General features: G+C 34.3%; 1 protein-coding gene across 14 annotated transcripts in view; it reads right to left on the bottom strand.

The window, feature by feature from the left end:
- The window catches only part of FER (FER tyrosine kinase), a 451,402-nt gene that overhangs the window by 321,657 nt on the left and 101,965 nt on the right, over window positions 1-27,780 (bottom strand). For all 14 annotated transcript variants that reach the window (XR_010112214.1, XR_008625417.2, XR_008625418.2 and 11 more), the window contains 3 exons: window positions 5,789-5,972; window positions 2,237-2,374; window positions 1,525-1,644 (listed from right to left, as the gene is read on the bottom strand). Coding sequence is in view for 10 of the 14 variants with exons in the window: in XM_063604586.1 (XP_063460656.1) it covers window positions 1,525-1,644; window positions 2,237-2,374; window positions 5,789-5,972 (442 nt within the window). In the remaining 4 variants the exon portion in view is untranslated. The remainder of the gene's footprint in view (window positions 1-1,524; window positions 1,645-2,236; window positions 2,375-5,788; window positions 5,973-27,780) is intronic.

The raw sequence follows: 27,780 nt of genomic DNA, 5'->3' as shown, positions 1-27,780 counted from the left end.
ACCCAGGGCAAGGACTACTGGTTTAGAGATGGCTGACATTGTAAATATCAATGGTCAGAAACCTAGTCAAGTGAGACCCCTGTGTAGGGCATGAAAAACTTAGGAACAGCTTCAAAAATCCCAATAAGGCTGCTAGGAAAAACTCTGTAATGCAGTGTACTCTCATGCCTCCATTGCTCTCATCAGTAGTCAGTATACCATAATTATTAAGCCTTCATCTTGTACACATGATTTGTGGACAAATATTTGTTAGTTTCTTCAATCCTATCTAGCCAGCTTTAAAGATTCCAAAACCTGGCTGGGCACAGTGGCTCACGCCTGTAATCCCAGCACTCTGGCAGGCCGAGGTGGGTGAATCACTTGAAGTCAGGAATTTGAGATCAGCCTGGCCAGCAGGGCAAAACCCCATCTCTATAAAAAAACACAAAAATTAGCCAGGCATGGTGGCACATGCCTGTAATCCAGCTACTCAGGAGGCTGAGGCATGAGAATCATTTGAACTGCGAGGCAGAGGTTGCAGTGAGCCGAGATCGCACCACTGCACTCCAGCCTGGGCAACAAAGTGAGACCTCATCTCAAAATTAAAATGAAATAAAATTTTAAAAACAAAAAAAAAGATTCCAAACCTCTTTCCAAGAGCCAGTCTGCATTTCCTACCTTAGCTAATTACCCGTACCACCACCATGTTACTGAACAATAGAAAGAAGATTGTTTAATTATATTAGGTGGGGACATTTGGCTGAGTCATTTGAGGTAAAATTCCAACAGGTGATATGATATAACATGTCTAACATTGAGGAGCAATGAGTGCATAATCATTTATAGCTGTGGTTCTGGCATAAAGAAAAATACATGCAATGTTTGTTAATAAATATATTTCCTTGTGTTGCTCCCACACAAAATCAAGAGATAGGTTAAATATTTAGAAGTAGAGCACCTTATGTTTTCTAAATTCAAAAATATACTACTAATTGCTTTTAATGTTTGAAAAGAACTAAAAACACATTGTGATTTCTCAAAATTCCTTTAATATTTTACACAACAAAAACAACAAAGTGAAGAAGGAACTGATTTAACAGCCTATAACAAGACATCCCTGCTTCAAGAGAAAATAATTCAATTAAAAGTCAATTTTTTGTACTAAGTGCTCTGACATCAATAACTCTCTTATCTCTAACAGTAAACAACCTAATTTCCAAAATGGTTCTTCCAATAAATTGTGAGGATGAAATGAGATTTTAAAATATATATAAATTTTGAAAAGCATAAAGCATTATTCCAATGTCAAATACTAGCAACAATTGGGCAAATGAATGTAACATCACACAGAACTTTGATATTCAGAATTGCCAAAAGTAGTGACGAAAATGAGTAAAATTAACATATTTCTCAAAACATGTCACTCTGACCCCAAAAATTTACTGTTCATTACTTGTAAAAATAATTGATATTTTAAATCTGAGTACAACAATAAAGCAATAATAATACTAGTATTTAAACTGTTGATATTTTGTGAATACTTACATTACTTGCAAACTTTCTGCTGTTAAGTTATTCCACATGATCTCATTTGCCTGAAGATTTTCATTTTCTTCCAGTAAGGAAGTATCAAACTCTATTTCTTGTTCTTTAGCAGCCGTTGTTCTAGTAAAGCATGGCAAATAATTTTGATCATTGTAAATACAGTATCATAATATATCTTCATATACACTAAAGGCAGAATATTTGTTTTTATCCAAAATTATGTTAACAAAGAAAACACAAATAGTATAAATCAAACTAAATCCTGGGTTTCAAAATTGTGTAACTTGAGACTTAGATTCCTTATCTGTAGAATTCAGGCATTAACCTGCTTTATTCCTGTCACAATTGTATTAAGTATAAAATAAGATGCCATGGAAAAGTATTTGGTGCATCATAAAGTGTAATATACATATAAAGTCATGGTTTTATTATATAAGCATAAAAAAATATAATTTCATGGATTAAATATGGATTTAAGCATGGATTAAATATGGATTAACAACTAACAAATTTTTACGTATCAAAAACTATACATTATATAGTTATCATCATTGACAAAGAACTTTTAAAATTAAAAGCAGATAAATTAATATGAAATATTCTATGTCTTAATAAGATCTTAAGTATTTCTTATTTTTATCTGTGGTTAACTATTGTATGAATGAAAAATAATACTGTCATAAATCCTTAAAGAGGAATAAACATGTCATACCTGTGAACATCTATGAAATTATTGTATTCTGTACTAGGATCTATCTGTTCAACCGACATTTGAATCTCTTTATGGACATTCACTATTTCCTCTGTGACAAGACTGGTTATCTGGCTGTATTCGTCAAATATACCTTTGCTGAAAACAAAAATAAAATTTTGCAGCATTTTAAAGTTTTATCAAGAGAGATACTATCTCAAAAAGGATTCAGAACAATAAGCATAAGAAATGTAATATCGAAATGTACAGATGGTTGTTTCCTGTACCACCTTATTTCAAACCTGGAGAGTAAAGAAGAGGGATTATATAAATGTACAGATTAGCAATTTATATTTGTTATAATACAATAATTACAAATGATCTAGAATATGGCATTACCTTTTCAAAAATGTATTTGATATGTCCAAAATGCAGGGCCAGAGTTGATAACTTTCTATGTCTAAATATTCTCGTATAAATTTTGGGTTGTATAACATGGAACTCTGATCAGCTCCTGACTCTTTAATGTTCCTTTCCAGTGTCTGTTACTTCCTCACATGCTCTACCTGACTGGTTCTTCCCTGCTCCTCTGGGCCTCTGCTCTTTTTTGTATACTTAGTTGAACTGGTTCTACACCTTGAATGACATCTAAATTTCTTCTCTTGACCTCCAATCAGTAGCAAAAATGTCATCAAAATTATTAGCCTGGTCTAATAAATGCAAAAGGGAAAAAACTATTCTGTCGCAGAGACCAGCTTCCTACTTAAAAATGCTACACTGTAAAAACATGCCATAGGTCACTGTCAACAGCAAGTGTAGACAGACAAGGTTATCCTGCATATGCTGAAATAAATACAAAGCATGGTTTTCCTTTTCCACAATCATTACTTATAAAAAACTAATCTGTACAAAAGCTCCCTTATTGTGAAGTATTCTCTCAATTACTTTATTTTAAATAGGAAAATACCATTTCGGTAAAAAAACGGAGATTTAAATTGTTTCAGGCAATGCTAGTTTCAAATAATTAGAGAAATCAACTGACAGACACAATTTAAAGAAAAGGGGAGGCAGAAAAATTTAATACAGATTTAGTCAGTATCTCTGGGATTATAATCTCATAAGTAAAAGTACTGAATGTTGTTAATGTAAATGAGCCTATCTAAATAACTCTTTTAAAGCAATACAGTAAATAGGTGTAATGTGGAGATTATTAACATTTACCTTTAATACAAATGGGGAGGAAAAAATGAAAAACATCTCCTAATATTATATGAATGGGTATTTGTTCCATGAGATTCATCTGTGGTGATATAATCATGCTTGGATTTTTAAAATTCTAAATCTAAAATAATGTATTACACAAAGTACAGATAACATACCATGAGAAACCATTATATGTCTCAAAAAAATATTCCAGTGATGATGAAGATACTATTATTGAAAATCACGTGAACAGTTTAAAAATGTCTATTAATAAATGAAAGTAGGAAAGGAAATATTTCTAAATCAATAGTACTTTAGAGATAAGTAAATTTATGAATCAAATATTTAACTAGACATTTCACTATTTTATCAACACTAAAAAGTTTACATATTCAAATTAACTAAAAACACTTTATCTTCTTATGTGAATATGGAGGATCACCTAAAATTTAGTCTTACCTACACACAAGTATATACTATCAAATTATCTTTATTTTCACATAAAGAGAGGTAAAAGTCAGTCAAGCAGAGTCTGGAAGGCAGCAAAGACAAATTTGCTCTTCTAATTTCAGAGGCTGTGGAAGTCAATAGCCCAAGAAATATTATCCCTAATCTGAAATATTTGTATGTAAAACAGAATAATATAACACAATGATAGCTAGTTATACTAAATCTGTCATGGCACGGGGGAGCCCTTCAAAGAAAACGATGTCAATCTCTGCCTCTGTCTTCACAAGGCCTTCTCTGTGTCTCTCTCTGTCCTTCCTCTCGTCTTCTTATAAGGACTCCAGCCATTGGATTTAGGGCCTACTCTAAATCCAGAATGATTTCATCTTGAGATCCTTGACTAATTACATCTGCAAAGACCCTATTTCCAAATAAGGTCACATTCTGAGATTCTGGGTACACAAGAATTTTGAGGGTACATTCTTCAAATCACTACATTCCTCTCACGGACAGTGCAGCGTTAGTCAGAAGACTCAAGCTTCAAGTTCCAGACCTGCCACCTCTTAGCTTTGTGAATCTGGGTCCATTCTCACTTGTCTGTCATAGATATACCCTGGATATAACCTGTACTTCCTAACTCTACAGGATACTGTAAGGAACAAGTAAGCAAATGCACATGAAAGTGCTTTGCAAACTGCAATGCAGTCTATAAATGAAATGTTTTGTTTTAGAAATTATCATTTTACCTTTAACAGTTACTTTGGCATTTATTAACCCATTTATGACTAGTGTTCCATTATTGGAACACTAAACTTATGGGAGTTATTCATATCCTACTGCTCAAGGTTATCGCTAAGGTCGATTTTTCGCACAAAAAAAAATGTTCACACAAAAAAATTTGCAACCTCTGGCTTAAATGGGTTAATTGATGTAATATTCAGGCTTCCTCTTGCACCATAACCTGAAAAATGCTCATAATAATTTTTCATATCAATTTACCACTACATTTCAAAATATGCTAAACCTAAGAGCTTATGTGCTAATTTATGTAATTACAGATAAATTAAGTACAATGCAAGAACCTGCATTAAACTGGTCCAAGTTCCTTTTCTCATACTTCACTACTTTTTTTGAATTTTAACTCCACCTGAGAGATAACCATTTACTTCTTTTCTAATGCACTTCCATTACTACACCATTCTTCAACCCTACTCATAGTTCACAGCAACTCTAACATTGAAGAATTCCCCGACACAATTTTCAGTGAAAGAAAATTGAATTTAGTCATTTGGAAGGCACTAAAACAACTAATTAAGGAGATAGGGTCTACCAAAGGATGACTTATTTTTTCTGTCATTTTGTATCAGTGTGTGTGATAAACATGTGTCCATGTGACTCACTAATTAAAGTATATTGTTAGATCAAGAAGGCAAGAATTGTGCCCTGCTCATCTCTATATCCCTAAGCATCAGATAATGTGCTTTGCATACATAAAACTTCAATAAACATTTGTTGATTTTAATCTTATACAGAAAAAAGAACAAGAAGCTGACAAATAAACCTTCAAAAAATTTCTTCCTTGAGCCTCTTCAGTTGTTCAAGATTTAAATACCCAACTCTCTGGAGGCAGATATTCATTTCCTAACACTTTTCAACTTATAATTTTTTCATTTAAATTTCCAGCTAAGGAAACAAAACAAAAACATACAAAAGAAGGACCATTTTGGAAGCTAGCTAGAAGGTTTAGGGGATAAGCACAAACTGAAGGGACATGAAAAGTGAAAATCAAGAGGAATCAAGGTCTGAAATACCCACTGGACTGGGTTAATAATAAAACTTATGAAGCAACACCTAAACTAAAGAGAAAATATGTTGAAATCATTTTGTGAAGGGATTTTATGATAAAAAGAAAATGTATCTTACAGTGCTTTTATCATTTCTTCTTGCATCTTTTGTAAGGAGTCCAGAAGCAGGGGAAGTGTGATATCATAATACTGATTCTGATGGAGCTGTGCCCCTTTCAACGCCAATACATACTGATTGTGCAACATATGAAGTTTCATTGTGGCTTTGTCGTATCGTTCCTTGGCCTTTTCAGTTTCCTTCCCTGAAAAAAAAAAAAACTGAAGAAAGTTAGTAAAGAGATAAGAAAAAAAATTTTATCTTCACTACATACAAACTGAATTACTACTGTTTTATGTTATTTCACGCATTTTTTAAACAAAAAAATTTTATTGAACACATAATATGTGCTTAGCTTTATGCAAGGTGCTGTTAGATTTGCCAATCCTTAACACAAAGGTTGCCAAGAAGGAGGCATGTAGGATACTAAATGGTGAATAAAGGTCAAAGTAAAACACAAAAAAGTACAGATATATGATCCTTTTCATCTTCAAGAAGCTTATACCAAATTGAAACAGCAGTGCACATAAAACTGTAAAACCAAGAAACCAAGAAAGTTTGTAAATAATGTTAAATTTTGAGGTCTATGTTTGAGATATCAACAAAGACAAGGGTAGTCAGAGGAGGCTTTGTGGAGAAGACAAACCTTAAAATATGGGACATATCTGGAGAAGTATAAAAAAGATAAGAACAGATAGTTCCTTCCTCTCACCTTCCTTTTTTCCCTTCCTTCCTTCCTTTCATTCAATGAATATTATTAGCTGAACGCTACTAGGAACTGTGCTAAACATTGGGAATTCAGTATTTGGCAAACCAGAGTCCTTGAAATAGAGCCTTGTGAACTGGAATACTGAGTGAATACATAGAAAGAACAAAGTTACATAGAGATAAGCTTGTCTACAGACAGCAAGTTTTGAGAAAGTTGAAGAAATAGGTCTGCTTAGGTAGTGCAGTTCTAGGTGCTGAATGACTTGAAAATCAAGCAGAGAAATTTAGACTTCATGTGGAAGAAGTCTGAGAGATACTGATAATGTTATGAGTTAAAAACATTTTATGGTTCCTTTACTAGTCATTTAGAAAACATTTACAGATTGCCAATATAAGCAAATGAAGATATAAAGAAATGAAAATTTTAAGCAGATCTTAAACTTTTGATGCAAATTACACAAATATTTCTTGTCATTGTAGACTCAGAAAATAAACTGTTCAAGACATTTACTACTTTCTGCCCTTTCCAAAGAAGTCCTCCAAATAAATCCTCTCCCCAGAAACAGATCTTTTTTTTTTTAATGTAAATAAATTTTATTTGCATTCTTTTGTAACTTGCATTTCATTGCATTGAGATTCACTGGTGTCAAGGCATCAGTTTCTAGCTGATTCTTTTTTTTTTTTAATACTTTAAGTTTTAGGGTACATGTGCACAACGTGCAGGTTTGTTACATATGTATACATGTGCCACGTTGGTGTGCGGCACCCATTAACTTGTCATTTAACATTAGGTATATCTCCTAATGCTATCACTCCCCCTTCCCCCCATCCCACAACAGTCCTTGGTGTGTAATGTTCCCCTTCCTGTGTCCATGTGTTCTCATTGTTCAATACCCACCTATGGGTGAGAACATGCGGTGTTTAGTTTTCTGTCCTTGTGATAGTCTGCTGAGAATGATGGTTTCCAGCTTCATCCATGTCCCTACAAAGGACATGAACTCATCCTTTTTTATGGCTGCATAGTATTCCATGGTGTGTATGTGCCATATTTTCTTAATCCAGTCTATCATTGTTGGACATTGGGTTGGTTCCAAGTCTTTGCTATTGTGAATAGTACTGCAATAAACATACATGTGCATGTGTCTTTATAGCAGCATGATTTATAATCTTTTTGGTATATACTCAGTAATGGGATGGCTGGGTCAAATGGTACTTCTAGTTCCAGATCCCTGAAGAATCACCACACTGACTTCCACAATGGTTGAACTTGTTTACAGTCCCACCAACAGTGTAAAAGTGTTCCTATTTCTCCATATCCTCTCTAGCACCTGTTGTTTCCTGACTTCTTAATGATCGCCACTCTAACTGGTGTGAGATGGTATCTCATTGTGGTTTTGATTTGCATTTCTCTGATGGCCAGTGACGGTTAGCATTTTTTCATGTGTCTTTTGGCTGCATAAATATCTTCTTTTGAGAAGTGTCTGTTCATATCCTTCGCCCACTTTTTGATGGGGTTGTTTGTTTTTTTCTTATAAACTTGTCTGAGTTCATTGTAGATTCTGGATATCAGCCCTTTGTCAGATGAGTAGATTGCAAAAATGTTCTCCCATTCTGTAGGCTGCCTGTTCAATCTGATGGTAGGTTTCTTTTGCTGTGCAGAAGCTCTTTAGTTTAATTAGATCCCATTTGTCAATTTTGGCTTTTGTTGCCATTGCTTTTGGTGTTTTAGACATGAAGTCCTTGCCCATGCCTATGTCCTGAATGGTATTGCCAAGGTTTTCTTCTTGGGTTTTTATGGTTTTAGGTCTAACATTTAAGTCTTTACTCCATCCTGAATTAATTTTTGTATAAGGTGTAACTCACTATTCCTATTCAACATAGTGTTGGAAGTTCTGGCCAGGGCAATTAGGCAGCAGAAGGAAATAGAGGGTATTCAACTAGGAAAAGAGGAAGTCAAATTGTCCCTGTTTGCAGATGACATGATTGTATATTTAGAAAACCCCATCATCTCAGCCCAAAATCTCCTTAAGCTGATAGGCAACTTCAGCAAAGTCTCAGAATACAAAATCAATGTGCAAGAATCACAAGCATTCTTATACACCAATAAGAGACAAACAGAGAGCAAAATCATGAGTGAACTCCCATTCCCAATTGCTTCAAAGAGAATAAAATACCTAGGAATCCAACTTACAAGGATGTGAAGGACCTCTTCAAGGAGAACTACAAACCACTGCTCAATGAAATAAAAGAGGATACAAACAAATGGAAGAACATTCCATGCTCATGGGTAGGAAGAATCAATATCGTGAAAATGGCCATACTCCCCAAGGTAATTTATAGATTCAATGCCATCCCCATCAAGCTACCAATGACTTTCTTCACAGAATTGGAAAAAACTACTTTAAAGTTCATATGGAACCAAAAAAGAGCCCACATTGCCAAGTCAACCCTAAGCCAAAAGAACAAAGCTGGAGGCATCACACTACCTGACTTCAAACTATACTACAAGGCTACTGTAACCAAAACAGCATGGTACTGGTACCAAAACAGAGATATAGACCAATGGAACAGAACAGAGCCCTCAGAAATAATGCCACATATCTACAACCATCTGATCTTTGACAAACCCGACAAAAACAAGAAATGGGGAAAGGATTCCCTATTTAATAAATAGTGCTGGGAAAACTGCCTAGCCATATGTAGAAAGCTGAAACAGAAACAGATCTTAAGTTGAGAATTTTTGACGGCAGGCTCCCTTCTGTTGCCATTCTGCTTAGGCTCAGCAACCATCTGAGTATTCCTCATTTAAGAATCTCAGTACCTCAGAGCAAAGAGCAGAGAAAAGGTGAAGGTTTTTGCAAAGAGGGACAATTTCAGACCTCAGACCATTCCTAGGAAGAACAACAGAATGAGAAATAGAATTCCCTTGCTTTCTCATCATCCCTCCAATTCTGATGCTCAGGAACTACATCCACATCGTATAAACAGAAACAAACCTTCTGGCAGACTTGTATGTCTCTACTATCAATAAATTCTAGAGTTCACAAATACTAGAATCACCACTGACTTCTATGGAGCAACAAATAATTTTTTTAAAGAGTTTAATTCTGTACCCATTGTCCATTCACTGGCTCTTGCACATGAGGATATTAATAACTGTCCAAGTTTTTAACAAAATGTTACCCAGATAATCTATTTCACTTTATAACATAAAGAACTTCTCAATAAGAAAATAATCTTTTCACCTGAGTATCTCTAATCCCTGTCACTGCTGACCAGAAACATGTTCTAAAACTAGAGTGGCAAGAGGGAAGCAAGTACATTAATTCAGTTCTCACCTGAAGAAAATCAAAAAGAAAGAAAAAAACTTGAATCACTAAAGTAATAGTTTTCAAACTTTTTGACTACCACCCACAAAATATTTTATGTCATGAACCAGTAAATAATCATATATGTGTTTATATAAATTTAATATGAAATGATTATTCTCCTTACTATGAGGTATGCCCAGTGATTTTTTCAAAAATTCTAATCTATTTGAATTTTTTAAATGTTTATCAGAAATCAGTAAATTTTTTGCCTCAGTTAAAATAAATCCCTAGAGAAGATTTATCTCACTCTGCATGACACTTGGCATAATTTTTTAACTTAGCAATTAATAAAATAACTTTGGTAATACTAACCATGAATGATTTTTAATGTTCTAAGGAACATATCCTCCCACATGATCAGTTACTATAATAATTTTTCATAGAATAATATAATAGCATTTTTATCCATGAATATTACTACTTAGCATTCTTCTTACAGAATATATTTCATTAAAAGTCCCCAAAAGTCAATGCAATTGCCTGGGTGCAGCAGCTCACGTGTAATCCCAACACTTTCAGAGGCCGAGGCGGGCGGATTACTTGAGGTCAGGAGTTCAAGGCCAGCCTGGCCAACACAGTGAAACCCCATCTCTACTAAAATACAAAACAATTAGCCAGGTGTGGTGGTGCATGCCTGTGGTCCCAGCCAATTGGGAGGCTGAGGCAGGAGAATCACTTTAACCCAGGAGGCGGAGGTTGCAGTGAACCAAGATCAAGCCTCTTCAGTCCAGCCTGGGCAACAGAGCTAGACTCTGTCAAACAAACAAAAAACAAGGTCAGTGCAACTGACATATCTATGGCCAGCCCACAGCCTTCCATCTAAAAGTGATCACCCCTTTTTGTCCCCACCCACACAAGTTAGGAGGAGGCTCCTACATGGAGCTGACATCCAAGATCTAAGGTACATACCTGACAATATAGGAACCAATATTTTGGCTAGAAGCTAAGTCATATTAATTCCTGAATAAGAGTAAAAGTTCACTAACTCCTGCTACAGAAGCTGCCTTTTTTGAGGCCCATTTCAAGGTTTTTGGTTTTTAGTCTGGTTTTTTTTTTACTCACCATTTTTAAGCTAGTTTAAGTTTCTGTTAACTACTTGAAATTGAACAAATTAATTCTGACAACAGTTCAAAAGGTCAGGTACAATTAACCAGATAAGTTAATTCCAAGTAATAAAGACACTTTCCACAGTCCACATGTTCATAATAAGAAAACAAAACAGGCAGTTACCATGCAAGTGTATTTGAGTATTGTGTTCTAAGATGTTACTTTTTACTGTCAGTTCAAAAGGTATAATCAATTCACTGAATTCCATATTTTGCCTCTTATTTAAAAATTTTATTTTGTTATATTAACTATTATTCCTAATTAATTCCCTGAATTTTTTAGTCTAACTTCAGAAGACAATCTCTCTACACATTTTCATTGAGACATTTAAACCATTTAAACCACCCATCTGTCCTCTCATTTGCACAGATATTTAAACTGCACACTACCCATCTGTCTTTCTAGCTGGTGTAAAATGATTCACTAAACATACAACACTCAACTCAGTAAGATTTTATGCTCCAAGATAACATTAGAGAAGTTAAGAATTTCCCAGATACCTTTTTCTTTATTAAATATAATATATGACAAACAGCCTGAAGTCATTAGATCCAAAATTTAATCACCAACAGCTTACCAATGGTCATTAATAACAATTACAAAAATATTTACTGCCTTTGGAAATATCCAATGCAGAATCTATTGTATTAAAATAATAATAATAAATTCTCAAAACCGCTTTCAGGTTTAAAACCAGATTTCAGGTTATGTTTTGACAGATTTTGGGGAGGAGTACTCTACAGCTCACATACACTTCTACATTTGGTTATAAGGCATACTTATGCATGCACATTATCAATCAATCTGTTATCTCCTTCCCTTGCAGGTATAAACAAAGAGTTTTAAAAACATGCTCACTTACCATGATTTGGAAAGGGATTCTATGTTACTTTTTACTGATTTGTTTTAAAATAAATGTTTAGGGTGCTATACAGGATACATAAGTCAATTTCAGAAATGTTAATACCATATAAAAACCAATGTTACGAATAAAAATTTTAAAATTCCTTTTAGTTAACAAAATTATTGCAAAAAATAACCTAATACAATTCTATTTACTTCAAAATATCTCAGATCACTAATATACTTTCTTAACTTTTAAATAAATGCATATGATCTTAAAATTAATGTGAAGTACATAGAATGAAAAAATTCTTATTTTTCATTCAACAGACACAGTATCCTATCTTTGTTTTGTGTGCTTTTTTTCTTTTTTTCTTTAAATGATGACAGGCATTGGAGCAGGGCATGAGTGTTCTACATGTCAATCAACAAGGAGGAAAACATCCAATTTTTCCTCCTCCACAAAATAAAATTCACAAAGAGATTAAATTATAATTTGTTTGCCACAACTTGTTGACAAATCTATTTAATGTTTTGTAATAACAGAATGTATAAACAACATGTCATGCCATAAACAATATTATGAAGCTAGCAAAACTCAATTATGTAAGTTTGACATTTACAAGAGAAAGGCTAGACTACTCATTAAGCTAGTCTAAAAAGTCACTTTTTTTTATTATAAACTTCTGAAGTGTTTGCCATTTGCGAATTATGGTAGAAACCTGCTGATAATAAATAAGAAGTGATTATTTTCTAAAAATAAAGTGCCTACAAGTAGACTCTGCTTTGATTTGGATAACTAAACATTCCACCACCATACAATTTTCCTTTCTTTCAGAACATTCCTTGTTAATATGGTTTGGCTCTGTGTCCCCACCCAAATCTCATCTGGAATTATAATGCCTATAATTCCCATGTATCAAGGGAAGGACCAGGTGGAAGGTGGTTAAATCATGAAGGGGTATTTTTACCCCCATGCTGTTCTTGTGATAGTGAGTTCTCAGAAGATCTGGTGGTTTTACAAGGCAGTTTTCCCTACTCTTGCTCAGTCTCTCTCACCTGCCACCATGAAGTCATGCCTCTTCCTCTTCCACCATGATTGTAAGTTTCCTGAGGCCTCCCCAGCAATGTGGAACTGTGAGCCAATTAAACCTCTTTTCTTTATAAATTACCCAGTAATTATATGTCTTTATAGCAGTGTGAAAACAGACTAATACGCTGTTCAATTTCACAATTTTACTGATTACTCTACACTCGCTATCCTAGGCACACTGAGTATGAAGAAAATGAACAGGAATTCATCTTAACTTATAGTTACTTGGGTCAAATGTATACACATGTTTTTTTCACATGGAAGTTAAATTCAAGTGTGATATGTAGAAACAATGAAGGAGCTACCTTTTTTACTCAGTGTGGTTCTGACAAGAACAATGTTAAAAAGTCAGTTCTAGTCTCAGCTTTTCCTTTGATTAGATGTGCAGCCCCAAGCAAAACATTTAATCTAAATTTTAGTTTCTGATTTTTAAACATAGGAATTAAATTATCTGCCCTTTCTAATTCACTGGGTTGTAATGTAGATTAAATGGCAGAAAACTGACAAAATGCAGTTAATAGCAAAGGCTAAATAAAGCACAGAATTTGGAAAGACAAAAAGAAAATGTTTGTGTTTATATGCTCCTATAAAGCATTCAAAAAAAAAATAGGTATGGCCAGGCACAGTGGCTCACATCTGTAATCCCAGCACTTTGGGGGACTGAGGTGGAAGGATCATGAGGTCAGGAGTTTGAGACCAGCCTGGTCAATATGGTGAAACCCTGTCTCTCTTTAAAAATACAAAAATTAGCTGGGTGTGGTGGTGCACACCTGTAGTTCCAGCTCCTCGGGAGGCTGAGGCGGGACAATCACTGGAACCGGGGAGGTGGAGGTTGCAGTGAGCCAAGATCGCACGACTGCACTCCAGCCTGGGCGACAGAGCGAGACTCCGTCTCAAAATAATAATAATAATAATAATAATAATAATAATAATAATAATAAGTATATACATATCTTGCTACTTTTAATAAATTTCCTGGCATAAGAATATTTGATTTATCAAGAAACATTTATTAAACATTTTATGGGTTTTGAACTGTTCAGAGAACTGAAATAGTGATACTTTATTTAAAAATTCAATATAAAACACCTTTAAAGAGCAAGTTCTCAAACTCTGTGTAATATAATTTCCTTGCATATAGTGATTGCTACATTCAATTGATCCACAGTCTTCTAACAACCTGTAAAGTGAATGATGTACCATGTCCAAATCTACATTCCATAATTTCCTAATACTGTGAATGAGGGAGTTCTGGGTAGCTGGGATATGGCAGCAGCATAATTCTGAATCTCCCACATATTACCCCAAAATATAATAAAGAACAAAATGAAAAACATAACTCATACCCTCAGCATAACAGGCAGAGAAAGTCCAAGTTTTAAATTGGCTATGAGTAGAAAAGTAAACACCAAATCTCTACAAATGATCTCTCCCCCTCCCAAAGCAAGCCTTTACGAAGACCAAATGCTGTTGGGTGGGTTGGTTGGAGGTGGGTGTTGGGGGGTGAGGCAGGGGTGGGGGTGAAGAGAAGAAACAGCAGCATGCTTAAGACTGATCTAAAAACAACCATCAGAAAAAGAAGGTCTGCTCTACTTGTGAAAATACTGAAAAACTGTAGTGGTAGATCACAGCAGTGACAGCAATGTAAGAGTTAAAGAAAGAGGAAGTGAGATACTATGTCTCATCTACCAAATTGAGAAACACTCTGTTGGTGAGGATGTGGAGAAAAAACATTCATACATTCCTAGTAGAAATGCAAATTGGTATAATCCTTATAGAAGGAAATTTGGCAATATCTAACAAAATCACATGTAAGTATACCTTTTAACTCAGCCATCACACTTCTTGGAATTTATATCACACTTTTGGGAATTCATTCCTCCAATCACACACACAAACACACACACATACAAAACACATACATAAGGTTATTTATAGTAGCAGTACATATAATTAGAAAAATCAGAAATAAGCTATATGTCCATATGTAGGAAAGGGCTTAAATAATCTTAAAATAAAGTGGCATGCAGCTGTTGAAAAGAATGAAAAAACGAGCAAGAGACTGTGAGGACAGAAAAAAAAAAAGAATGAAAAAACTGTCTACCAACTCAAATGTTGTCATTTTCAAGATGCATTATCAATGGAGAAGCAAAGGAAAAAGAATATTATATAATCGTAGTTTTGTGTAAGAAAGAAAGGGAAATAAAAATGATTGAGTTCCCTATATGGTTTTGAACAGTATTAACTTTTGGAATCACTAAAGTTTCACATAGAAATAAATAAACAAAATTAACAAGGATAAGAGGGAGGGGGGAAAATAAAATGAGATACAACAGAAACAAATGAACCAAACTGTATTTCCAGTGAATAACACTAACCACACTAAAAGGAGTAGTGAAATAACTTTGTAAAAAACTAAGTAACTTTGGAAAACAGTATTTGATTACAATAGAAAGCTAAAGACAAAAAAAGCTTTAAACAAATACCAAACTGTAGTCTTTAAGTTTCATTTTTCAGAGGCATGAGTTAGCAATACTGAAATTACTTTCTGTGTATTCTAGCATTTGAGCAAGTAAGTAAAATATTGTGAATAACAGAAGCTAGGTTTCTCACTGCCAGAGAAAGCAGTTGCAAATATATAAATAGGAAGAGGAGGAATAAACTGTATGGTATTGGACTAGAATTTGAAGTATCAATGTGAACCCCTCAGTGTATCCCTAGACAGACCAATAGATAACAGAAAAAAGCACAGGTGTACATGAATGTGTACATGTTGCTTATTTCCTGTGTCTGTCAATTAACAGGACCTAGAATAAGATACTCCACTAGCAATGAGCACACCAATGGCCAGATACTGTTTTCCAAATACAATTCTCCACTAAAAGGAACTAGGGTTTCATAGAGAAATGGAACCTGAAGTAGGAAAAGTATAAGATGAGCCAGAAAATACGTATTCAATGAATGATAGGAATGTGTTAAAAGGACAGAGGAGCCAGTTTGAAGTGGCTCCCACCGGCCAAATCCGAGCATGATAGTATATCATTATGATAGTATAAAATTATAATCCATGAATAAAAATCAGAATCTGTGAGTTCATTCTAATACCTTAAATTAATACATAAATTTAAAAAATAAACAGGAGGGGAAAGCCCTTCCTTATATTAAAAACAAATTAATAAATGTAAAAGGAATAATTGAATTAGAAAATTACCATTTCACAATTGCCATAATAATAAATGATTTAGGCAAGAACCATTGATAGACATAAAAACTAGTGGGCGAAAATCTGAAGAGTAACACCGTATTTACATAGCGTCAACGTTTTCCCTACAATACTTATTAACAAAAAGAAAAATGAAAATGTAACTTAAGTGTGGAAAAATCAAGCGTATACCACCTTACTCCAATGATCAAATTAATATCCAATAATGGGATGAACTGACATCACAGACCTGATATAAAGCACCAACAACAGAACATCATTTCTATGGTATTCCTATGAAAAATAAATAAATATTATGCAGAAAAACAAATCAAGGAATACTCCATAAAATAACTGTTTTATACTGCTCAAAAATGTCAATGTTTTGTGAACCATAAAGACTATTAACTGTTCCAGTGTAAAGGCAACTAAAAAGATATGACAACTGAATAAATATACATTTACGTTTTTATATTTACACATACACACACATGCATACATATGTATGCACCACATACAGAGACAGAAAAGCATAAAGCAAATGTGGCAAAATGTGAACATTTGGGAAACATGAGTGAACGGTATATGGGAATTCTTTCTACCATTCTTTCAACATTTCTCTAGGACTGAAATGACGTTAAAATATAGTTAAAAGAAAGCTGTGAAAATTGGATCAAAATTTTAAAGTATCAGAATATTCATTATATCTAAAGAACTGGTATTATTTAGCCTACAGATAAGAAACCTCAACAATTTGTTCTTTAAATATCAAAACACTGATTTCCTAGTTCAGAAAAGAAAATTTAGTTTTAATTTGTATGTCTCCTAGCAGGTATGTTTCCACTACATGTAATATTAACACACAAAGAAGCCACACTGAAAAAAAAAGATTTAACTCTACTTTAGAAGACTAGTCGAGTGTGTGGAAGAACAACATTTACAGAAAATTTAGGGCATTCATCCTTTAAATGTTTATCTACAATCCATGGTGTCCTAGGTTATGTGAGGGATGCACAGTTATAGTCTCTTCCTAAAAGATACTGGATAAGAAAATAAAAATGAAAGCTGACCAAATAGCCATCATGTTAGGATATGACTGTATCAAAAATGTAGAGATCATCATTAATTTAGCATAAACAAACACATACTAACCTCCAACTCCTAATATGTACTATGATACGAAAGGTATCTAATAAGTTGATGAACACACTTAACAAACTGGCTTAAAAGCTACATGTTATGCATAAAATATCTCTAGAAAAAGCCGATAATATCTGTTGCCTCTGGAGGAAAAAAATGAATAATGAGTGGGAAAAAAAACCTTTTCATTGTATACTTAATGGTTTGTACCTTATGATTTTGAAATCTGAACCATATTAGTGTGAAGAGGGAGTCTGTGAACCCCATTTTTAAAAATTACTCTGAAGAGAACTTCCATAAGCTTTCACCAGCATATCTAACCTTTTTATCTGAATTTATATCTCTCCATCTCTCCTAAGCTATTACTATGAATAAACTGTCCTTGTTCAAAGTGAAGACTAATCTATTTATTGGGGTACTAGATGTATCCTCTCTCACCTACTCAGGGACATTTCTCCAGCAATTCTTCCTTCATTCCTGCTGCCTCAACTGTTTTTCCTTCCCTAGAAGTGCACTTCCGTCAGTAAACAAGCTGTAATAGCTCCCAATCTTGAAAAAAAAAAAAAATCCTCCCTTTACTACACTTCTTCCAGTTAATTCCGTATTTCATTCCTCCCCTTTACCGCAAAACTGATACTAGTTATCTCCAGTTTCTTTTTTCTCCTTCTTTCTTAAACCCAGCCCATTTAGGGTTTTCCCTGTACTACTCCACTGAAACTTCTCTTGTCAAAATCACCAATAACCTACACTTTGCTAACTCCAAATCTTAGTCCTCACCTTATGTTTTAGCAGTATTCAACCTAGTTGATCACTTGCTCTTCCTTGAAACCTATCTTCCCACATCTGTCTTCCAGAATAGTACATTCACTTAGTTTTCCTTTTACATTGGTCTTTTGTGTTCTTTTTTTTTTTTTTTTCCGCTGGAGTGCAGTGGCGCGATCTCGGCTCACTGCAAGCTCCGCCTCCCGGGTTCACGCCATTCTCCTGCCTCAGCCTCCCGAGTAGCTGGGACTACAGGCGCCCACCACCGCGCCCAGCTAATTTTTTGTATTTTTTAGCAGAGACGGGGTTTCACCGTGGTCTCGATCTCCTGACCTTGTCATCTGCCCGCCTCGGCCTCCCAAAGTGCTGGGATTACAGGCGTGAGCCACCGCGCCTGGCCGGTCTTTTGTATTCTTTTTAACTCTTTATTTCACTGACTTCTTAATGTTGGGCTCAGTCTTTGTTAAGACTCTTCTCTTTTTTATCTTCATTTATATTACTGGTAATGTCATAAAATCTCATGGCTTTAAATGACAATTTACATTTCATATTTATAGTTCTACTCCAGACCTCTCCCTGGAACTGCTGAACTAGAGATTTAATTCAACAGTTCCACTTGAGTATCTAATAAGACTCTAAAAACCAGTCTTCCCACATTTTTCCCATTTCAGTTAATAACAATGCCATTCTTCCAGTTGCTCAGGCCAAAAATCTTGGAATCAGTCTTTTCTTCTTTCTCTCACAAACTACATCCAATTCAATGGCAAATCCTCTAGGCTTTTTTTTTTTTTTTTTTTTTTTGAGATAGGGTCTTGCTGCTCTGTCAGCCCAGCTGGAGTGCAGTGGGGGCAATCTTGGCTCACTGCAATCTCAGCCTCCTGGGTCAGGCAATTCTGGTGCCTCAGCCTCCCTAGTAGCTGGGACTATAGGCGTGTGCCACCAGGCCTGGTTAATTTTTTGTATTTTTAGTAGAGACACGGTTTCACCATGATGGCCAGTGGCCAGGTTGGTCTTGAACTCCTGGCCTCAAGTGATCCATCTGCCTCGGCCTCCCAAAATGCTGGGATTACAGGCATGAGCCATCACGTCCAGCCCACTCTACTTTCAATATATGGTAGATTTTCATTATTTGTGAAAGCTGCATTCCTGAATTTACCTACTGGGTAAAATTTCTTTAAAACCCCCAAAACAATACATGCATTGCATTCCAGGTCAATTACAGGCATGCCATGTGCAGAGCAGCAAAAAATTTGAGTAAAGGCACAGGTTCTTAGCTGAGGTTGAACAAAGTTAGGCTTCACTTTTTGTTTCAGCTTTCACAACTGTAAACAATTTGCAGTCTATGTGGTGCATTTTTCACAATTTTGTGAATTTTGTTGGTGATTTCACTGTTTGAAACGGCTCTAGTGCCGAAGTCTAATGGTCCTATACTCAAAAAGGCTGTGATGACCCTTTAAGAGAAGATACCTGTACTAGATAAGTTTCATTTAGCCATCAGTTACAGCACCATTGGTTGTGAGTTCAATGTTAAATTAGGTGTCTTTAAATGAAAACATACATAAAATAAAGTTATGTATTGATCAGTTGCTGAAAATGTTGTGTCACTGCTTGCAGGAAACAAACCTTTATGTCCCCTAGGTGAAACAAGTCAGCACTAACTGATTTAATGTACACAGTGACTTTATCAAACTACCATGAATAACAAGAATTAATTGTTTATACAGAATTTGAGCACTTCTCAGCACTTCTTTTGCTACCAACCAGGTCCAAACCAGCCTGACCCCTTGCCTAAACTACTGCAACAGCCTGGAAGTAACTGTCTCCTTACTTCTGCCCTTCCTCTCTCATTTCAGACTATTCTCAAAAAGGTTACAACAATTATCCTGTTAAAATGTAAGTTCATTCACGTCACTCCTCTGCTCAAAACACTCCAATGGCTTCCCATCTTACTTGAGTAAAAGTCAGTGTTTTAAAGGAACTACCAAGATCCTACATAATCTATGCATCACCTGTCAACCACCATCATTCTTCCTCTCTGACCTCATCTCATACCTCCACGCCTCTCTCTTATCAATCAACTCAGTTACAGACAAAAAGGTATCTGTACTGATCTTCAAATATGCCAGAAATGATAAAATCTCAATGACTTTGTTTGGCTATTCCCTCTACCTAGAGTACTCTTTGCTACAGATGATCACATGGTTCACTCCCTGACTTCCTTCATTCTTTATTTAAATGTTTCTTTCTCCATGAGGAATACATGATCATCTTCTCAATACCCAATCTCCCTACCTTGTTTCATTCTTCTCCATGGTATTTATCACCATTTCACATGCTATGTTTCACTTATTTATTTTATGAATCAGCTATCTTCTGCTCTAAAATGTAAGCCTCAAGGAGGCTGGGATTTTTGTATGTATTGTTTTCTACAATATCCCAAATTAAGACAGCAGTGACTAACATATAGCAGGAACTCAACAAATAGTTCTTAAATGCATAAATTGATATAGTTCTTATTTGAAAAAAAGAAATTTAAACAAATCAATTTTTAAAAAGTTATTGAAAGATTATAATTTTACCTTGTGCTGTTTAGATCACGCTGTTTATATTATCAATTCTACCCTCTGATATTTATATCATCTTTTTAGTAACTAAGTCCAAAACTAATATTGCAAAGAAGCTTACCGGTAAAATATAGAAGAAAATTAGCAAAAAGACAGAACTTCTCTTAAGTTTTTCATGTGTAGAACTTAGCTTTGTTTACTTATCAAAACTAAGCAAAATATGGACAAATTTAGGAAGTAATACAAAGAATATAAATGAATCATATAACATATTCCATCCCATATATTTCAGCGTTTAATGAGATTATTATAGCTGTCATTCCAATTTCTGCACAGCTTTAAACCAATGCAAATTAAAGCTAAGAGTGCCATTACTTTTAATTACCTTGTAAAATTCCTATCATATTAATGAAATTTCACTTCATACTTTATGCAGCAAAAAGCATTCATTCCATAAGTTAGCTGCTGATATATATTAATCACTAAATCCAAAAATAAGTGGAAACCTCTCATTTTCAGGTAACTTCAGTAGAATTCATGACCAACAACTGTAGCTTGAACTCTACTTTGGCAACTACCATGTCCAATACGAATTTTTCCATATGTTAAACTGAGAGAGAAATTTGAATTCCAGAATATAAGGACCTCCATATATCACCCGAACATAAATTTGATATTTAAATATCGCCAAAATATACAGATATTGAATAAGAAGGCTAGTTGCCATTCTTGGTGACCTCAAATTGAGGAAATCAACTAAAAGAGCTTTTAAAAAGTCGTATCTATTTTTTAAAATGTGGACTTATTTAAACATAAATTTAACCATCTGTCTCAAGGCTGGACTCATTTCAAACTGGTTTTCATAATTAAAGTACTCTACAGAAACAACTCAACAGATCTAATCAATTTTAATTGGCTATAAAATATCACAAACTATTCATAATGCATGAAGAGGCAATTTAAGAAAATCTACTTCCCAATTACAGAAAAATTTACTTTTGAATGAGACTTGCAGCTACTCCCCACAGTTCTAGCAGTAGGTAATCCTCTTACTCTGTCTGCTTAGGGTAAATGAGGGCTTATAAATTATCATTGGGTTTACCAATCCCTTAGCATTCTTTTATTTATCATAGAGAAAGGATAATTAGGAAGATAGTTTGTTTCCCCACTTGTGTGATAAAAGAGGGTGAAGAGAACTCCTTTCAAGTGCCTCTAGACTGATTGACATGGGCATGTGTAATGTGGAGTAGCTATCCTGTTTTCTTTCTTTTTCCTGAACATGATGTATGATAAAGCAGAAGCATTCAGACTCCTACTCATGTAAGAGAAAGCCTTATAAATACTATGATGGGTATTTTGAGGCTTGGTAAACATAAAACCCTAGCATAATTCTAGACATACAGAATCAATTAAGTAGGCTATATCTGAATATATAATTACAAGGTAGTTATTTTTAACATCTTTTCTGATACTTCAGAATATCTTTAAGTAAACTATAAAATTTCAAAGAAAAATCACATTTGAAATTATTAAATTCAATACCATACAATTAAATATGGTTTTGCTTACATATTATAAAATTGGCATGCATTATATTTACTCTTAATTTTTGTTTGTTTTTTTTTTTTACTTTGAACAAAGTACTACATGGCATCTGCACAAGAACCTGCATGTGTATATATATAGGTGAAGATGACTGATATGGTTTGGCTTTGTCCCCACCCAAATTTCATGTTGAATTCCCACATGTTGTGGGAGGGACCCAGTGGGAGGTAACTGAATCATGGCGGCAGGTCTTTCCCATGGCGTTCTCATGATAGTGAATAAATCTCATGTGAATAAGTCTCATGAGACTGATGGCTTTATAAGGCAGTTTCCCTGCCCAATCTCTCTCTTTGCCTGCTGCCATCCATGTAAGACATGACTCACTCCTCCTTGCCTTCTGCCACGATTGTGAGGCCTCCCTAGTCATATGGAAATGTAAGTCCATTAAACCTCTTTCTTTTGTAAATTGCCCAGTCTTTATCAGCAGCATGAAAACAGATTAATACAATGATGTATATTATCTACAACATGAACAAGTTGAGGAAATGGTAAACCCAAAATATCTGGGAATAAATAAACTCATATAACTCTCAGAACAAATTAGGAAGGATGATAAACTCCACTAAGACTCTAAAACTTAGGTTAATGTGTTTTGGTCTTTCATTATCATTAACAGAGTTTAATTTAATTCATGTTCTTCATAGGAAGAAGCAAAACCAACAAAGGCCATGGACACTGAAATCAGACAGATTTGGTTTCAACTATTTCTTTATTCTCCCAATCATGTACTTGAAAACTGTTTGTCTATGAGAAATTTCCAGAGAAACTATCTAACATTGTAAGTGACCATTATTAATTTTTGTGAATACTGTAAAATAACGGTATAGTAAAATCAATTATGATCTGCCCTAAATAAACAAAATTACTGTAATAAACAAAATACACAGATATTCTTTGCAGCATTTCTTCAGAAATCCCTTGACAAGAAAAAAAATAAAAATTAAATCTTAAAAGTTTAATGTTTTCTAATAGAAAAACAAATAGTATTCCAACTTAAAAAAAGAGATAACACATTTTCCTTCAAGTTTTATATAAAATTTTTTCTCATTTCACATGAGATCAAAAGACAAATCAAGCACAACGACAAATTACTTAAAGGTGTACAGTGATAAACCTAAACTTATGGAATCCCTTGAAAAATCAAGTACTACAAAAGGATTATCTAAGTATAGTATACAAAAACTTCAATTATTTAACTTATGCAGAAGAAAAATCAGAAACACCTTAACTGGAATCCTCAGATTAATTTATGAAACAAAATAAACACATGGAAAAGTATATTATAGATATCATACAGAAAAACAGTAGAGGATCATTATAAATTTCAAGAGGAAAAAAAACAAGCTCAAAAAAGGCACTAATAATATGATTTTTTTTTTTTTTTTGAGACGGAGTCTTGCTCTGTCACCAGGCTAGAGTACAGTGGCACGATCTAGGCTCACTGCAACCTCCGCCTCCCAGGTTCAAGCAATTCTCCTGCCTCAGCCTCCCAAGTAGCTAGGACTACAGGCGTGCACCACCATGCCCAGCTAATTTTTTTTGTATTTTTTAGTAGAGACGGGGTTTCACAATGTTGGCCAGGCTGGTCTTAATCTCTTGACCTCGTGATCCACCCGCCTCGGCCTCCCAAAGTGCTGGGATTACAGGCGTGAGCCACCGCGCCTGGCCCTAATAATGTGATTTTTAAACTTCCATCATTTCACAAACAAAATTTTATTATTCTTCTCTCTGTCACGAATCAAGGCAATGTTCTACATTTTCTCCTTGGACTAGAAGTCTTATAGCTTTATTAGAAATGTTAATGAGACCCAGTCTAATAAGTTTAAAATGCACAATGTATGGCATCTCATCAAAAGTTATCAGGCATTCAAAGAAGCAAAAATATCTAACCAAAATGAGGGAAAAAATCAATCAACTGAAAGTGACTGACACAGATGTTAGAACTGGGTGACAAGGATTTCAAAACAGTTATTATAGTGGTATTCAGTATGTTCAAAAAGTTAAGTAGATATATAAAAGGTTTAAGAAAAGACCCAAATCATACTTGAGGAGGCAAAACCTATACTGCCTGAGATAACAACAACAACAACAACAACAAAACAACAAGAACAACAACAACAAAACCACCACCAGATGGGATTAAAGACAATTAGGCATTGCAGAAGAAAAGATTACTAAACTGTTAGACATAGTCATAGAAACTAACCAAAATGAAACAGAAAAAAAAGACAAGGGGAAAAAAATTATCAGAGCATTAGGAGTCTGTAAGAGAACTACAAGCAGCCTAATATATGTGTAACTGGAGTCTCTGAAAGAAAGCAAAAAGAGAAGGGGAGACAGAAAATATATGTGAAGAAGTAATGGCTGAAAGTTTTCCAAATTTGATGAAAACTAAAAACTCAAATACAAGAAGCTCAAAAAACACAAACATAAATTAAAACTTTAATAAAAAACTTACAACAAAGTAAATCATGATAAAATTGCTTAAAACTAATGATAAAAGGAAAATCTTAAAAGCTACCAAAGGAAAATGAAATGTTCAGAGCAACCAAGATAAGGATTAGAGCAGATTTCTCCGTGACAAGGCACTGGAGAAACATCTTTAAATACATAAAGGGGTAAAAATCTGTTTAAAAAAAAATTCTATACTCCCAAAAAATATATTTTAAAATGAAAGTGAAATAAATATTTTTTCGGACATACATAATTCATTACTTGCAGACCTACATTACAAGAAATGTTAAAAGTAAGCCATTCAGGCAAAAGTAAAATGATACCAAATAGAAATAGAGACATAGATAAATAAATAAAGAATGCTGGAAAAGATAAGTACTTGGATAAATATATGAAATATTTTATTATTGAAGATAATTTACTATTTAAACAAAACAAAAACAATGTAGTGTGTAGTTTGTAACATAAGCAAAAGTAAAATATATAAAATATATCACAATAATAGCACAAAGACAGGAAAGGGAGAAACAGAACTATCCTACTGTAAGATTCCCATACTATATACATGGTATATATACAAAGTGGCATAATACCAGTTAAAGGTATATTATAGTAAATTACATACAAAATAAAATAAAACATTAGAGCTAACAAATTAGCAGAAGAGATAAGAATCTTCAGAAAAATGTTCAATTAATCCAGAGAAAGGTAGAATAAAGGCACAGTGAAATACAGAATAAGTGGAACAAAAAGAAAATAAACTGCAAAATGACAGATTAAACCTAACATTATAAACAGTTATATTTAAATATTGGTCTAAATGCCACTAATTAAAAGGTAAGGATTATCAAGAAACAAAAGAGATAACTATATGCTGTTTACAAGAGATGCATTTCAGAAATAAAGACTGAAACTGGTTAAAGAATGAAAAAAGAATATAGATAGGTCAGACATGGTGGCTCATACCTGTACTCTCAACACTTTGGGAGGCCCAGGGAGGCAGATAACTTGAGCTCAGGGGTTTGAGATTAGCCTAGGGAAGATGGTGAAACCCCATCTCTATAAAAAGTTAGCTGGGCATGGCAGCACATGCTTGTATTCCCAGCTACACAGATGGCTGAGACAGGAGGATTACTTGAGCCCAGGAGTTCGAGGCTGCAGCGAGCTATGATCGCACCACCACTGCACTCCAACCTGAGCAACAGAGTGAGACCCTGTTGTAAAAAAAATAAAATATAAAGTAAAAAAGGAAAAAGAAAAAATATATTATATAAACACTAAACAAAAGAAAGCTGGAATGGCTACGTTAATATCAAACGGAATGAATAACAGAGCAAACAATATTATTACCAGGCATAATAAAGGTCATTTCATAATAATAAAGTAGTCAGGTCATCAAAAGAATATAATACTCATAAATGCTTACATACCAATAATAGTTTCAAAACACATAAAGTAAAAACTGATAGAACTACAAGAAGAAATGGACATAAATCCACAATTATGGTTGGAGATTTCAATATCCTTCCATCAATAACTGATACAACAGGTAGACAAAAAAATTGTTAAGAACATAATAAATTTGAATAATACTATTAAACAACTGGACCAAGTTGACAATGTAGATCCCTCCAAAGAACAATAGCATAATACACATTCTTATCAAGTGCACATAAAGCATTTACCAAAACAGACATTTACTGGCCATAATAAACTATTACATAAATGTAAAAAAAATAAAGTCATAAAAACATTCTCAGACCACAACGAAATTAAATTTTAAAAAATTTAAAAACTCTAGAAAAATGATAAAACATTAGGAAACTAGACAACATTCTTCTAAATAACCTATGAATCAAAGAAAAACACACACAAAAAAATAATCAAAAAGGAAATTAGAAAGCATTTTGACCGGAATAAAAATGAAAACATAATATATAAAATTGAGGGCAAACTGCAAAAAAAAATAGTATTTAAGGAACTTTAGAGTACCAAATGCTTGCATTTGAAAAGAAGATGGTTCTCAAATCAATGACCTCAGCTTCCACATTAAGAAAAACAGAAAAAGTGCAAACTAAGCCTAAAGCAAGCAGAAGGAAGGAAATAAGGACAAAGCAGAAATTGTTAAAGTAGAAATCACAAAAACAGAAGAAAAAAGACCAAAAGCTGGTCTTTGCGAAGATTGATAAGACTGATAAACCTCTAGTCACAATGATCAGGAAACAAGAGAAAAACTACTAATAAAGGAAATGTGCCTACACATTCTATAAATATAAACAGGTGGGGAGGCCGAGGCGGGCAGATCACAAAGTCAGGAGATCGAGACCATCATGGCTAACATGGTGAAACCTCGTCTCTACTAAAAATACAAAAAAATTAGCCGGGCGTGGTGGCAGGTGCCTGCAGTCCCAGCTACTTGGGAGGCTGAGGCAGGAGAATGGCGTGAACCCGGGAGGCAGAGCTTGCAGTGGGCCGTGATCGCGCCACTGCACTCCAGCCTGGGTGACAGAGCAAGACTGTCTCAAAAAAAATAAATGAAAAATATATAAATAAAAGGGTGAATAAAGGACTATTATGAACAAATTACTATCAATACATTCTATAACTTATATGAAATGGACAAATTCCTGAAAAGACAACCTACCAAACCTAAAATAAAAAGAAACAAACTAAGTAGCCTCATTTTTTTTTTTTTTTCCAGAGACAAGGTCTCACTTTGTCACCCAGTCTGGAGTACAATGGCATATAACTTCGAACTCCTAGGCTCAAGCGATCCTCCCCCTTCTCAGCCTCCCAAGTAGCTGGGACAACCAACACATGCCACCATACTTGGCTAAAACAGCCTATATTGATTACAGAAAGTGAATTTATACTTTAAAAGCTTAACCAAAAAGGAAAAATAAAAACAAGCAGATCCAGATGGCTTCACAAGTGAAGTCTACCAATATTTAAGAAAGAAATAATACTAACTCAACACAAATCTTCCTAGAAAATTGGTGAGAAGGTAATCAGTCTGAGGCCAGCATTATCCTCATATGAAAATGAGACAAAGACATTACAAGAAACATAGACATAGGCGATAAATTATAAACAAAAACTTAGCAAATCACATCCAACAATTTAAAAAGTAGTAATACATCATGACTAAGAAAATTGTATCCTTA

Source organism: Pan paniscus, chromosome 4, assembly GCF_029289425.2.
Source record: "Pan paniscus chromosome 4, NHGRI_mPanPan1-v2.0_pri, whole genome shotgun sequence".
NCBI classification, from domain to species: Eukaryota; Metazoa; Chordata; class Mammalia; order Primates; family Hominidae; genus Pan; species Pan paniscus.
Note: the sequence above shows the minus strand (reverse complement) of the source record. Positions and strands in the feature narration are given on the sequence as shown.